The following is a 16241-nucleotide window of genomic DNA, read 5'->3' on the forward strand; positions in this document are numbered from 1 at the left end:
AAAAGGGACTGGGATAGGCATATGGACAGAGAAAGAAATAATGGTTACTACGGATGGGCAGACTAGATGGGCCATTTGGCCTTTATCTGCCATCATGTTTCTATGTTTTTATATTTATGATTGGCTGAAAACTGACGTTGTCAGTTACCATGCCGATTAAACCAATTAAAAAATAAAAATTGGCCATGGATCTCAAACTTAGGCATCGCTAGGCAGCTGCAATTAGGGCACCTAGCAGTGCCTAATATAGGCGCCATTTATAGAATTCCCCAGTTACTGCCTCCTAGTTAGGAGGTACTAAGGCCCAGATTCTGTAAATGATGCCTAGATCTGCCAGCGCCTAGAAAAGCAGCACCAGCTGCATGTCAATCACACCTAGGGGTTGTTAACAGAATCACAGCTACTGACATCTATGAAAAAATATAGGCGCCGATATCAGTGGCATAGTAAGGGGGGGCATGAGGGGGATGGCCTGCCCTGGGCACCATGTTGGTGGGGGTGCCAGCACCCCTCCTCCTCGCCACCCCCTTTCTCTTCCCATTCCTTCCCCCATACCTCTAGTTGAAGTTGTTGTTCGCGGCGGTCAACAACGTGCTATTCATGATCCCGCTGATGTCATTTCCAGGTGCTGCACATAGGAAGTGTTGTCAGAGGTTCAACTAGAGGTATAAGGGAAGGGAAAGAGGGGGGTGCACACAGCAGGCGGGATCAGGGGAAGGAACAAGGGCGGAGATGAGGGTGAGGAGATGGGGGTACCACTGCCCCAGGCACCTCTCACCCTCGCTACGCCACTGACTGGTATTTTAGGCCAGGATTTTAAAGGCCTACATTACTGAGGCCTATGTTTTTTTAAGAGTTTTTAATTGGTTTTAAATGACATGGTCAATTACTATGCCAATTAAAGCACTTAGGTTAGGTAAGGTGTGATCAAAACTTACAGTGCCATTTATAGAATATGGCCTTAAGGGCCCGATTCTATATGTGTCACCTAAAAAATTGGTACAAACTAGTACATTGCTAAGTACGATTCTATAAAAGTTAGGCATACTGTATAGAATCATGCTTAGTGCTGCTTAAGCAGTGTTACATGTTGTTAGGCATCACAACTTATAGGTGAACCGTATTTATGCCAGTATTTCCTTGACCTAAAAGCCTGCACAAAGGTGCCAAAATCAAAAACAGGCACATAACCCTAAAATAACTATGATTTGCCCCCTAACCACACCTACTTTTAGGTAGGCACTTTGGGCTAGGCCAGGGGTGGGCAACTCCGGTCCTCAAGGACCGGAATCCAGTCGGGTTTTCAGGATTTCCCTAATGAATATGCATTGAAAGCAGTGCATGCAAATAGATCTCATGCAGATTCATTGAGGAAATCCTGAAAACTCGACTGGATTCTGGCCCTCGAGGACCGGAGTTGCCCACCCCTGGGCTAAGCGCATACCACTTTGTGCTATGCGCCTACCAAGTTACACGCCTAACTTTCAATTAAGTCTAATGAACATCAATTTCAATTTAGCTAGCAATTATTGATGCTGATTAAGCTGTTAAGTTAGGTGCCTACATCGGCTAGGTGCACTGTTGTAGGTGTCTAACTTTATGTAGACTTTATAGAATTTGGGGGTAAGTGCTCCCTCATTAAGTCTGTTTTTACTTAAGCTGCATGACCACACACCTTTTTGAGGGAGGCTGTGCAGCAGTTCGGCCCAGCGGTTTAAAACTTCTTAAGGGATGACTAGCCTTGAAAAGACTTTTGGGTGAAACATGTTGGCTCCAATATCCCTGAAAGGAAGACCACATTTCAAGCTAAGTACTTTAACTTTATAAGTACACTAAAAGGGTGTTTAAAAATTGAAAAAATTAGAAAACTAGTATTATCATTAGAAAAATTAGGAGGAAGTAGGAAGTAGTACTTAAATCCTGGAGCAGTGAAAACATTTGAGCCCTAGGTGGTACTTCTGAGGAGCTGGGGATAAGATATTTGATATGAGGAGCATGTGAGTTACGTTTATGTACTAAGTATCAGTACATTTCTGGAGAGGATGTTATGTGGTTAAGCATATTTTCAAATTTTTTTATTTGCAGCTATTGATGCATGTGAGATTAGCAATGGAGGTTGCTCTGTCAAAGCAAAATGTAAGAAAACCAGCCCAGGAAATCGTGAATGTATTTGCAATGCTGATTACACAGGAGATGGCATAGTGTGCCTGGGTAAGTCTTGGTATTAGAAAAGAAATCATTTATAGAATTTGTAAATCAAAAAAACATTTGAAAATACAGAGCAAAACAGAGATACAGACGCCTCTGATGAGGAAACCATGCATCAGTTAATGTAAATGCATTTACCGTTCCTTCTTTTGAACAAACCCCTTTCACAGCATTTCCCTAGTTTCCTATGGTTCCAAAAATATATATATATTAATTAGCTTTTGGCATTCCCTGTTTTCAGATTTAAAAGGAGGAGAAGTTCATTGCAATTTATTTATTGCACTTTGAGACCTCAAATCTATCAACAAGAACATTCATAATATAGGTTCAAGTACAAGACACATAAGACTTACTAAAGAAATAAAAATATAAAACTACAATCAGTCATAAGTTCTTACTAAATTTGAGCACAGCTATCAATCAGCAAATGTCTCTTCAGGACATACATTTCTCTACCATGTTCCATAATAATGAAGAAAAAACTGTTTTTACTTCCTTTTTAAAAGCAGTAACACTTGTCAATTTGCACAAATAGGTGCTAGGGTGTTCCACAGTTTTGGAGGGCTTACCATACACCATAAAGGGATTATGGTGAGATGTATACTTGAGACCTTTTATGTGAAGTTCACTACAATGACCATATGGTGCCTCACTGCTCTGTTGGGATATCTTGTGGCCAATCTACTACAAATGTTGGTCCCTCCTACATCCCAATGGCTTGTTTTGTGTGTTTTTCATTTGGATGAGGGGGGGTTCAAAAAGATAGACGCACAGAGCACAAACGCATCCATTTTCGAAAAACAAAGATAGACATTTTGCAGTTTTGAAAATGGGCGTGTTTGAGACTGGATTTTTGTGTATCTTCTACAAAACATCTAAACTTGGATTTAGATGTCATCGAAAATGCCCCTCCACGTGAGAATCCCAAATTTTTTATTTATTAATTTATTTGGGGTTTTGTAGCCCATCCTCCACAAGGAGCTCAGAGCAAGTTACAAATCAGGTACTCAAGCATTTTCCCTGTCTGTCCCGGTGGGCTCACAGTCTATCTAATGTACCCAGGACAGTGGAGGATTAAGTGACTTGCCCAGGATCACAAGGAGCTGCACAGGGTTTGAACCCACAACCTTAGGGTGCTGAGGATGTAGCTCTAACCACTATGCCACACTCTCCTCCTTATGTATTACAAATATATCACTCAATATCCAAAACTGCTTAATTGAATACAGTACCTCTACCCAGGTGAGTGTCACTGAATGGGGCCAGTCATTAATTTCTAGCAATGTTACCCAGATCTAGTACCTGGATTTAGAGTCCATGATTGAAGGATTCTAGAAGGAACCCTGGTACCTAGCCCCTTATTGAGGTCTGTCATGTAAAGTAAAAAAAAAAAAAAAATGCCCAGGTAGTTAAAAGTGAAGGTTCTTGGCACTAGATCCCTGTTTCGGACTAAAGCTGGAAGTGCAAACACCCAGTTGCCTAAGTCATATCCAGCTATCAGCTTTTTTTGAAATTTGCCCCCTACTTGGGATCTAACTAGGTACTTGGGACTGTTGGAAACAGGATACTGGGCTTGATGGACCTTTGGTCTGTCCCAGTATGACAATTCTTATGTTCTTATAGCCAGTTTGATATATTACTATCACAGGGAGAGATCTAGTATTTTTTATTAAACATCATGATTCCAATCCTGTTGCATTTCTTATTTTTAAAGAAATCGACCCCTGCTCGGAGAATAATGGTGGATGTGATACCAATGCAGAGTGCAGTAAAACAGGGGCTAATAAGGTACGTGACATGATTTGCAGGATGCACTGGGAAGGAAGCCTATGGGAGGGGCCTTAGGCACCTGAGCCAATCAGAGCCTTAGACCCCTTCCCGATACATCCCAGAATGCACTGGGAAGGGGAAGGCATGCCATTTGGGAGTGGTGGCCTGGCCGGCCAGAGGGTGGGATCATTTTTCCGACCGTACATTCAACTAAAAGGTATGAGGGGGTTGAGGGTAAAGTTATGGGTACAGGGGGGAGACTGAGCCTTGGGAGATGTTGGGGGGTTAAATTGGGGGGAGGGTGGCAGAAGGTAGTGGGAATCCCTCCTGCCTGTCTTGCCTAGGGAGGGGCGGTGGCTCTAGGACAGGAGGGAGTGGGTATCCATCCTGCCTGGCTTACTTCAGGGGAGGGCTCAGGGGCAGGAGAGAGTAGGCATCCCTACTGCCTGGCTTACTTAGGACAGGGGAGGGGGTTTCCAGGCCAGGAGGGAGTGGGCATCCCTCCTGCTGGTCAAGTTCACATGGGGGTTCATGGGTTTCCTGCTGCAGCCGCTCAGTTGATCATGGCAGGATTCCCTTGCCATGATCAGCTGATGGCAAGGGATCAGGTGTGATTCTCTAACCGGCATCTGTGACAATTGGGTTGGTTAGGCATCTGTCCCTTAGGGCAGACGCAATTCTGTGTAAGACACCAGTGTGCAATTCTCAGCTGTAGTGGTTGCAGAAACCGGCATCCTATCCATAAATTCACCCTAAATGCATACAAGCAAGTAAAAACATATGTAAGTTCGTTTTCCCCACAATTTCTATAGAATTTGTGCTGGTATTTTATAAAGTTTTAATATAACAGGCTATTCATAGACTGGCTCTAATTTATAACTCCAATGTACACATACTCCAGTCTTCTTTTTTAGATCCTCAGAGGGCTAGAGAACCCTTATGGTTTATGTGAACCAAATCACAAAAAACCACTGGTCTAGAATAACTCCGATCAATTTTATTTTTGATTCCATTAATACCGGGCAAGATTTAATAAAGATTTGTCCATTTATCATATCATTGTTACTGATCGGGAAAAGTATACCACAGGATTTATTGATATTGAGTGAAAGTTTATTTATGTGGAGCCAGTCACTGATTTTGTCAAATTTGGTGTTTATTTCTTGTATTTCGCAAATATTTGAAGGATCAACGGGGTGAAGAAGTTGGATGTCATCTGCATAAACAAAGATAGTAAAGCTGATGGACAGAGCTAGAGTGAGAAGAGGGGCAAGAAAAATATTGAATAGTAAAGGAGAAAGAATAGAGCCTTGAGGAACGCCGAAAGTTTGAATAATAGGAGATGAGATTTTCTCTTTCGAGTAGACTTTGAAATTACGGTCTTGGAAGTAGGTAACAAACCATGAGAGGGCAGAACCTGTGATACTGCAGGTCTTAAGACGATCAATAAGGAGGTGATGGTCAACAGTGTTGAAGGCAGCTGACATGTCTAGAGAGATAAGAAGGATGGATTTTCAGTGATCATGGAGGTAGTGTATAGTAGAGATGAGACCAAGTAATGATAATTCTGTGGAGTAGCTGGAGTGGAAGCCAGTTTGGTATGGATGAAGCACATTGGTTTTGTCAAGGAATTCTGTGAGCTGGTTCAGTACTACTTTTTCCATAAGTTTAGAGATGAGAGGAAGGTTGGCAATAGGATGAAAGTTTGCTGGATGTGTTTCGTCTAGATTTTGGGTTTTTAGTTTTGGGAAAAGTAAAGCAGATTTCCAAGCTTTTGGAACAAAATTAGAAGTAAGACTTTTTGTTATCATTTCCAAGATGAATGGGCCGAAAATAGGAAATAATTTTTTTAGAATTGAAGGAGGGGTGCTTTCAATTGGGTTATTAGGGGCGATTATCAATTGGAAGACTTTGCAGAGGTCTGGTAAGGAAGGAGGTTTAAGATTAGAAAGAGTGCTGAAGGGTAAAAATTTGTCTGGTTTGAGGAATCCAGAGACTGTAAGGGTAGGTTCGATCTGATATCCTTTACTTTCTGGTCGAAGAAGTTAGCGAGTTCTGAAGCTGATGGTTGTATAAGTGAAGAGGGAGATTTCTTGTTTGAGTATGGAGATAGGGATCGTACTTTACTAAAGAGTGTGGAAGAATTGCGGGCTATGGTTATGTATTTTGAATAGTAGTCTTTTTTGGCTTATTGTATTGAGGTTTTGTATTGAGTAGCAATGTCTTTATATTGATGATGGGAATTGTTAGACCAAGATTGCCACCATTTATATTCAGTGGAGCGGAATTGTCAGCGGAGGAGGATAAGATTTTCATTGTACCATAGTTTCTTTTTAGGTTGTAATTGGGATGTTTTTTTTCCTGGGAAGGGGCAAGAAGGTCCATGAGAGATTGTGTTGAGACTTTCCAGAGATCAGATTGTTCTTCCATTGTAAGATTAGTGAAATCTTATAGGTACAGGTTAAAGGAATTTTGTAAAGCAGAAGCTGTAATTTTATTGATGGCTCTGGAAGTATAAGTGCTCTGTGACGTGGTGGATGGGGGAGTAGGAAGGTTTAGTTGGAGATTGATTTGAACATGGTCCAACCAAGAGAGAGAGTAGGTTTGAGGATTTTGAAAGATATGGCTGATAGCTGTTGGGCCAAGTATGATATCAATAGTGTGTCTTGCAGAATGAGTAGAAGATGAGAGCAGTGGAGTCAGGGAGATATCTGAGGTTAGGGTTGAGTTCTGATGTGTTTGGGTGATTGGGCTGATCAAAATGTATATTAAAATCTCCTAGGATAATAGGGTTTGGATGGGAAATGCTAAAGTCCATGATGGCAGACATGAGGGCAGTTAAGGAAGTTTTGGTGACAGGAAGGAGGAGGTAAGTAAGGAGGAAATTAAGAGGTTGGGAGTTTGTAATAGAGAATTGGAGAGTTTCAACTGGGTGAATATTATATGTTGGAGAGAGGTCAGTTTTAAAGGGGATAGAAAAATGATGAATCATGGCTAGGCGTTCTCCTTTTTTATTTGGGTGTAGTAGTAGATCAATAAACATTTGTTTAAACGAACATAAATCTAGAGTTGCTACTAATACACAACAGGCACCTCTGCTACAACATTGGCAAGGCAACAAAATCCAAATAGCACCAAAAGGTTCCAGAAAAGGAATGAAGCAGCAAAACAACAAAAAGATTGTGGAACAAAAGATCAGATCTACCAGTTTGTAGTTTAATAAGTGTCCAAATAACTTAAAAACAATCCACAAAGGGTGTATACAATCACAAGAGACCCAAAGGATAGATATGCACCTAGGATGTGACTTCAGAGGAAGAGCCGACGCTGTTATGAGCAGCAAGTTGAGGTTGCTGCTCATGCCGGGGACGTTAAAGAGATATGGGGGAAGAGAAGGGGTGTGCGGCAGGAGGGAGCAGAGAAGGAGCAAGCGGGGGTGCGGGGAGGGGTTCCAGTACCCTGGGCCCTCTCACCCTCGCTACGCAACTGACTACAGGCACCCCCTTGTCACTTTTATTTTGTTGTCTTGAGATCCTCCAAACCCGTGTAGGGGGTGCGGCCTAGTTAAAAGGGGCGGCCTATATAAAAATATTTAATCCTCCCCCCCACCCTTGGTACTTTTTTCGGAAGCCCCCTCACTGGCACGTGGCTCGGGTCTCCAGCGGTGCAGGGCAGCCGCAATCTCTTCGGCATCTGTCCTGCACCCGCACCGCTTGCTGAGTGGCTGAGGTCAGTTCTCGCGAGTTCCACGAGAGCTGACATCGGCCATTCAGCAGGCGGTGCGGGGGCAGGTCAAATGCCCTGCACCACTGGAGACCCAAGTCACGTGCCTGCGAGGGGGCTTATGAAAAAGGTACCGGGGGTGGGAGGGATGAATGGAAAAGGCAGGGGAGGTACCAGAAGATAAGCCACAGCTAATATCATGGGGCGGATCATCTTCCGTTTTTTAAACATAGGCTGCCCTTTTCTGCGTCCATACACGGGTATGGTCTATGCAGAGGGGCAGCCTATATGTGGCGAAATACGGTAAATTTAAACTGTCAAACATTAGACCAGAAATGTAGTCAGTACCCATATGGTTGTTCTGCATTGCATGTGTGTTAAATATCATAAAGATGCCAACTTATCTAGCAACAATTTTGCAAACTCATTTGGGGAGCTTTGTGCTATATATGTGCAGTAAGATTTTGTGGTTACCAAAAATGAATGTGTGGTAACTACAAAACTCTCTGTGCTTAACTATGAGAGGTGTTCTCAGCATCTTCCTATACAGGTAGGAATAATTGAACCACATTAGCTTGATGATGTTACAATTACCTGCTGAGCAATCTCTGTAGACCCCTAAGATAAATGTGCAAATGTCTTCTAAATCATTGAACAACCCAGTGAATCTAGAAACATGTCCAAGTGTTGTCAAATTGTTCAGCAAACCTTTCTTTGAAGGAAAGACAAAATTGATTATATTGGATCATTGAATCCGCTATCAAAATTGTCTGAAAGTTCATAGAATTTTTTCCGATCTGTTTGGAATTTTTAGATTTCATTTGAAATTCATTTAGATCTATCAAGGGATATTTGATGAATTTGGATGAAATCTGAAAATGTCCATCAAGTTTGAACCAGGCTGGTCAAAACTGGGCCTCAAATCATTTGCATATCTCTGTTTGGTAGCCATTGGTATCCATCTTTAACAAGCAACCATGTTATCCATAATCCATTCATTTTGCTTTATTTTTATTTTATATTTCTTTATTCATTTTAAATTTTCAAACAAGTGTACATTGTATTCATAATATACAATTCCACTTGAAATTCTACAATTTTCACACAATAAAAAATTACCCACCCTCCACCCTTCCAAAAATATATTTGTATATACCTATCACACATCTATACAACCCCTTTTTTATTTATCTTGAAAATTAAAAACCCAACCTCCCACCCATTATACATATATACTTATTGGGGAAAAATGCTAATTATTTATTATAATAATTTATTAATGGCCCCCATACCTCTTTAAATTTATTAAAATATTCTTTTTTAACAGCCAACGTTCTTTCCATTTCATACACGTGACATACCGAATTCCACCAAAAACAATAGCTCAACCCTTTATAGTCTTTCCAGTTATATGTTATTTGTTGAATGGCAATTCCTGACAAAATCATTAAAAGCTTATTATTATTAGAGGATAATTGACACTTGGCTCTCATAGACATACCAAACAAAATTGTATCGTATGACAATGCTACAGGATTCTCCAACATACAATTTATTTGATCCCAAATCGATTTCCAGAAATTATTAATAAAAGGACAATAAAATAATAGATGATCTAAAGTTCCAGCCTCAAGATGACAATGCCAACATCTATTAGACTTAGAGCAATCCAATTTTTGTAGACGAACAGGGGTCCAGAGTGCTCTATATAACAGGAAAAACCATGTTTGCCTCATAGATGCAGACATTGTACATCTTATCCTCCAAGACCAAATACGTGGCCATTGAGATACATTAATTTGATGTTTAATCTCAATGCTCCAGATGTCTCTAAGACCAATCTTTGGTTTCTTATTCAAATAGCCAGATAATACTATGTACCACTGTGCGGCCTGATGACCCAGAAAGTCTGCCTGAAAGCATAAGAATTCTAAACTAAATTGATTATTTCAAGATTTCCATTCAGGGAACCCTGCCTGAATGGCCTGCTTCAATTGCAACCATTTATAACTTTGTTTTTTATCAAGACTAAATTTGTGTTGCAATTGTGAAAACTCCAGCAGCTTACCATTTTCTATAACATCATTTAGAGTACGTATTCCTGCTTCAATCCAATCCTTCCAGACAATCTTAAAACCGCCTCTTTGGATCTTGGAGTTTAGCCATATGTTTTGATAAGTAGATTTTTGAATTGGAAGAGGAGTTAAGTTATTAACATATTTTAATGTTTTCCATGTGTCCATTATTATCCTATTACTTTTCAATATTTTAGGCATTTTAATACTAAGCAGATGATGAAGCCTGATAGGAAACATGAGCTGCCATTCCAACCATAACCAGTCTGGGAGCTTCTCCATGAGTTCTGGGAGGACCCAATACATACCTTGGTGCAAGATATAGGATTGATGGAACCTATAAAAATTTGGAAAATTTACCCCTCCTTCCTCAATTGGCTTTTGTAAAGTCACTAAAGCAATTCTTGCAGTTTTACCCAGCCAAATAAATTTACTAAGAATACTATTCAATCTTTTATAAAAAGACCCCTGAAAAAAAACTGGTATCATTCCCATTTGGTAACAAACAACAGGCAAAATCATCATTTTGATAGTTTGGACTCTTCCTTACCAAGATAAATGTAAAGGATTCCATTGCTCACATAACTCTGTTACTTTTTGTAATAAACGTTTTTCATTCACCTTCATTGTTTCATCAAGTGTGTTTTTTATCCATATACCTAAATATTTTATTCCTTCTTCTTTCCATATAAAAAGGAATGATTCAAATAGTTCTCTTGTGCAGTGTACATTTAAAGGAAGAACTTCTGATTTGGACCAATTTATTTTATAGCCTGAGAATTTTCCAAATTTTTCAATCAAATCAAGTAAACTTGTAATGGTTGTTTCAGGATTCCTCAAATGAAGCAGTATATCATCCGCATATGCAGATATTTTATACTCTTTACCAGAACGTGGTATACCCTGTATCTCCTTTACCTGTTGAATAGCTGATAATAAGGGTTCAAGCACAATATCAAAAAGCAAAGGAGACAGAGGACAACCCTGTCTAACTCCCCTTTGCAACTTAAAACATTCAGAGAAATTATTGTTGATATATATTCTAGCAACAGGAGAGCTATACAAAGTTTGAATCATTTATATAAATCCTAAACCAATACCAAACCATTCCATGGCCTGATACATAAAAGTCCATTCCACACGATCAAAAGCTTTCTCTGCATCTAGGGACACAGAGAAAGCCGGATCTCCTATGTCTTTTGTTAAATATAACATCTGCAAGGCCAATCTAGTATTATTCGAAGAGTGTCTCTGAACAACAAACCCTGTTTGGTGCATACCAATTATATAAGGAAGAGCCTTTGCCAAACACATGGCCAAAAGTTTGGCTAATAATTTACCATCAACATTTATCAAAGAAATAGGCCTGTAATTTGAAACCAACATGGGATCTTTATTTGGCTTTGGCAAAACAATGGTCAACGATTCTGCCGTGGTGTCTGATATACAACCTTTATTAAGTTGATTCTGATACAAATTTAATAAATAGGGTAAAAGAGTAATTTGAAATGCTTTATAAAACTCTACTGTAAAACCATCACCACCTGGAGCGGTCCCAACTCTAAGAGATTTCAGTGCTTTTTGTAATTCTTTTAGTGATATTGGTTCTTCCAAACTTCTTTTTATATGATCAGGAACCTTCGGACCTTCAATAAAGTTTAAAAACTCTACACCATCCTTTTCTTTATCTAAATAAGGTTCAGAAGAATACAGGTTTTTATAATAATTTAAAAACTGTTTTAAAATCGGTCCAATTTGAAAATGAATATTTCCTTTTTCATCTTTAATTGCATTCATTTTCATCTTTCTTTTTTTCACTTTAAGATTATTAGCCAATAATCTTCCCGCCTTATTTGAATTATCATAATACAAAGCTTGCTGACAAAGAATATTTTTCCTAGCCAATTTAGAAGAAATCTCATTATACTTATATTTAACTTTTAATAAAGCTTGCAACGTAGAGTTCTCCCATTTTCTAATCAATTTTGCCTCCAAAACTTTAATTTCTTGCTCTAACTCAGAAAATTGCTTTTTTAATTGTTTTTTAGAATAGGCTGAGAATGATATAATTTGTCCTCTCATGGTTGTCTTAAAAGCATCCCACAAGATTTCTATAGATACTTCCTCTGTATTATTAATTTGAACATATTCATCAATTTTTAATTGAAATTCTTAACAAAATTTTGGATATGCAAGCAATGCATTATTAAATCTCCAGACAGGCCTAACAGGCCTTATCTTGGTCAGTAAAATTTAAGCTAATCCATACACCACCATGGTCTGATAAAATTATTGGATCTATAGAAGCTTGAGTAACATCTTGTACTAACTCATCAGAAATAAAAATATAATCAATTCTAGAGAAAGATTTATGAACATGCGAACAAAACGAAAATTCTAGATCATTAAAATGAAGAATTCACCAAATATCCTTTAAAATACAAGAATTTACAAAATTATCCAACCCTAATGATTTTAAAATTTTGCTAGGTTTTTTATCTAATAAAGGGTCCATAACAGCATTAAAATCTCCTGCCACTATCAAATTATTAGCAGCCAGTGGTAAAACTATTGATTGTAGAGTTTTTAAAAAAATTAAATTTGATTCGAATTAGGGGCGTACACATTAAAAAGCGCCACAGCATTATTGCCCATACTCATGTTTACATGCACCCACCTTCCTAATTGATCTGCAGCCACCATATTAAATCCTGCAGAGCACTTTTTGTTAATCAAAATAGCTACACCAGCTTTCTTCCCTACCGCAGATGCAAAAAAGCAATCTTTCACCAAATTACCAATTAATTTCTTTGATTTATTTCCAGTAAGGTGAGTCTCCTGTATGAAATAAACATCCACATTCTGCTGTTTTAAATATAATAATGTTTTTTTCCTTTTTATCGGATGATTGAGACCATTAACGTTTAATGAGAGAATCTTAAAAGTCATTATAATAAATCAATACAATAATCCAAAATATCCACTAAAACAATATTATATAATCTTTTCCCCATATCAGAAGAAAAACTAAACCGCATCCCCTCCCCTCAATACCCACAATCCCTACCCCCTCCCACCCCTCCCTTAAAATAAATGCAAACTTTGAAACGCACATTCTAGACCAAGTAACAGATAAACTCCCCACAAGCTATATCTATAAGCATTCTAACTATTAGCCAGAACATCATATTAAAATGAAAATCACATATTAACTTAAACTCCTTTATAAAGAATTACCTCTTCTTTTTTTTCTCTCTCTCTCTTTCTCCCTCTTTTCATTAATTATCTTTTCCCTTCTCATTCTTTTCATGAAAGAGAACAATAAAACTAAGTAATCATACAAACTTTTATAATGATACCTTTCCACATCATACCTATTTCCCAGGATAAATTAGATCATAAGAAGGTTCTTTTAACCTTTACAATACTAAGCATTTAAACCCCATTTTACTTGACACATTCAGATAATTAACTAAATGTAAAATGCAATCATTTCTCTTAACTTATTCATTTTAAGAGACAAGAAAACTTTTCAAAAACAAATCCATCCAAATCATCTTGACTATATAAAGAGACTTTTTTTTTTTTAAACCTTCCTAACAGATCTAACTTGACACACATGTAGCATCAGAATAAAACTGATCCAGAGCGCAGCTCTCCATAAAAATCCACGATAAATTTTCCATGAACAGCATATCTTCTATTATGGTGAGCATCACTTCATCTTTCACAATCTTCATAGACCATATATATCATATTTCAGTACCAGAACTTTTCATTCATCCTTTAAGTTTTGTCTAAAGAAACTTATAATGGTCATGACAATCAGATTCAGACATATGGTGCCAGGCAGAGATCAGCCGTATCATACATGCATTTTCTCTGTTCACTTTGCACACCACCACGAACCTTCCATCTCATATTGCAAGGTCAGACCAAATTTTAGCGAAAAAATCTACTTTAGACCCACTGTTGATTTAATGGATTTTCCAAATGTAATATCCCATTCCATGCATTGCAGCAAATTCAACAGCATTAAAGCCATTAGTTATAGTTACTATATAGACACATTCCAAATCCCATCTTGCTTGCAGATCCACGCTTATTGATGCCTTTTAAATTCTTTCATCGCGCTTCCTCAATCTCAGTAATTAGTACGCGCAAATTATAGCAATCAATCTCTTTGTATAAACCTTCAAACTTGTGCACAGCGCCAAACTCCAAACAGGCAAGTCACTTCAACCAATCACTAAACTTCTTTATATAGAAAAAGTCTGTGTTGGTATAACTTTATATAGCCTTTCTTGCTACATTCCAAATGGCCACGAATCAAGATTAGAATGTTGAGCATATTTCAAATCTAACTGCAGCAGTGTCTCCAGAATCTTATTACCTTTATAAGTTAAATAATTCTTTAATCTCACAAAAAAAATAAAAACAAACATACTAATTCGAAGAAAAAATATTCATCTAAAATCACTTCTATGTAGCCATAGGTGACTCACACTGATCCAGAAATTCTTTTAGTTTTGCTGCATCTTCAAAATTTAAAGTTTTATTTTTGTAAGTGACCCGCTGGGTTTATTAAGCCATATCTGGCTCCTAAAACCCTAAGTTGTGGCCTCAGGTCTAATAGCTGCTTTCTTTTTGAGCCGTTACTCTAGCAAAATCAGGAACGATATAGATCTTCGAGTCCTGACATTTTAAATTTTTGTTGTCTTTAGCCAGTCTGAGTATTTCAGACACCTGCTGGTAACGGAGCAACTTAAATATCAACGGACGCGGACCCTTTTGACTATTTGTCACTCTTGTTGGGATCTTGTGCGCCCTTTCTATTTCCAACAGAAATTTGCTTTGAATCGGCAGCACTTTTGGCAGGAAATTGATTAAAAAGGGAATCTGATCACTTTTCTCGATTCCCTCAGGTATTCCAAGCACTCTTAAATTGCTCCTTCTCTCACGAATAAATAAATCTTCCAACTCTTTTTTTAGTGCTTCAATTTCTCTACCATTTTCCTTATGCTGCACTATTTCTGCCTCACATTTTTCTACTCGCTTTTCTATATGTTCCACCTTCATATCAACTACTTGCAGTTTCCTTGTTAAACATTCTACTTCTTCCTTAACCTCCTTTATATTTTTTGCACTTTCTAAGACGATTTCTTTTACTTTCTGAATTTCCTTCAAGAGATCCTTGTTTTCTATATCATCCGAAGGTAACGGAACTGACAGCGGGGATGCCGAATCCAACTTTGACCGTTTAACGCTTCCTAAACCATTCCCCGCTGATTAATTTTTATTTTGTTTTCCCGAAGCCATTTCTTATCCCAGTACCGCGCTTTCAAAGTGACTGTCAAAATTTTTCCCGGCTTATACTTCAATAATTAGCTTGACTCCGCAGAGCTACTCAATTACCCAGCCATCCCACGCTCCAAAGCCACGCCCTCCCCCCATTCATTTTGCTTTAATGATAGGTGATGCATTGAAATAAAATTCAACAAACAAAGCAAATATATATAAGGTAATACCTTTTTATCAGGCTAGTTAACCAATATATTTAACTAGTCTGACAAAAAGATACTACCACCTAACAAAATTTTTCATTTTTTATTTCCATTCACTGAAGAAAGCAAACATGGTTAACCACATTACTTTATCCAATATAAGGTGATGAATTAAAAAAATCTAATTACGTTGGAGAGATCCAAAAAGAACAGCGTAAAGAAAAGACACAAATATTAATAGCAAGAGAGCTCTCTCAACCCCCAAAACTTATTCATCTAAGAAGGGCCATAGCAAGTTATGTGGGGCTAGTGTGGCCACACAGGAACAAGGAAGGTTCCAAAATTGTACCCCATCCATTTCTTTCCCTGCTTGACCAGCATCTCCTCTTCCTCTCCTTATAACCCCCCAAATACAACCATCCCCCTCCCAGGGACCCCCAACCTCCCCATAGACACCCCCCTTAGACCTATTTAAAGGATGCCAAGATGGTTGTTGCTGCCTGTGCTGGCTCCGGGTTCAAAATGGCAGCCGCCATACTCTAAGCCATCACAGAATCTGTCAGTTAAGCCCGAGGTAGGCCTATAGGGAGGTGAATGATCTATGGATGATGCTAGATGCACTTGGGGTGATTATTCTTGGGGACATGTAGAAGGTGGAAGGATGCTCTATGGATGTGGGAGCAGACAAGTTGCACTGGGCTTAGTCTTAGCTTGCTATGGCTCTACATTCAAGCCCACTGATCAAGACCCATCATACTGGATCTGTCTTATTTCTATTTTAAATTTGTGTGTAAAACTTATTTCTTGTATTTGCTGGATCTCTATTACAAGTTATCTACTTGTATTAATTGATCATAACTTCGCAACAAGTTTCTAAAAAGCCCTTATTATTGGAGGAAGGATGTCTTGTATGGTGCTTGTCTGCTTTCAGGTTCCATGCTGCTCTGGCTGTAGGACAGCT

At 38.5% G+C, this 16241-nt stretch overlaps 1 protein-coding gene across 4 annotated transcripts in view; it reads left to right on the forward strand.

The window, feature by feature from the left end:
* STAB2 (stabilin 2) overlaps nucleotides 1–16241 on the forward strand; it is a 403506-nt gene that overhangs the window by 268323 nt on the left and 118942 nt on the right. For all 4 annotated transcript variants that reach the window (XR_004540109.1, XM_033951740.1, XM_033951739.1 and 1 more), the window contains 2 exons: nucleotides 2086–2211; nucleotides 3923–3996. Coding sequence is in view for 3 of the 4 variants with exons in the window: in XM_033951740.1 (XP_033807631.1) it covers nucleotides 2086–2211; nucleotides 3923–3996 (200 nt within the window). In the remaining variant the exon portion in view is untranslated. The remainder of the gene's footprint in view (nucleotides 1–2085; nucleotides 2212–3922; nucleotides 3997–16241) is intronic.

The sequence above is a fragment of the Geotrypetes seraphini genome, chromosome 7 (genome assembly GCF_902459505.1).
Source record: "Geotrypetes seraphini chromosome 7, aGeoSer1.1, whole genome shotgun sequence".
Lineage (NCBI taxonomy): Eukaryota > Metazoa > Chordata > Amphibia > Gymnophiona > Dermophiidae > Geotrypetes > Geotrypetes seraphini.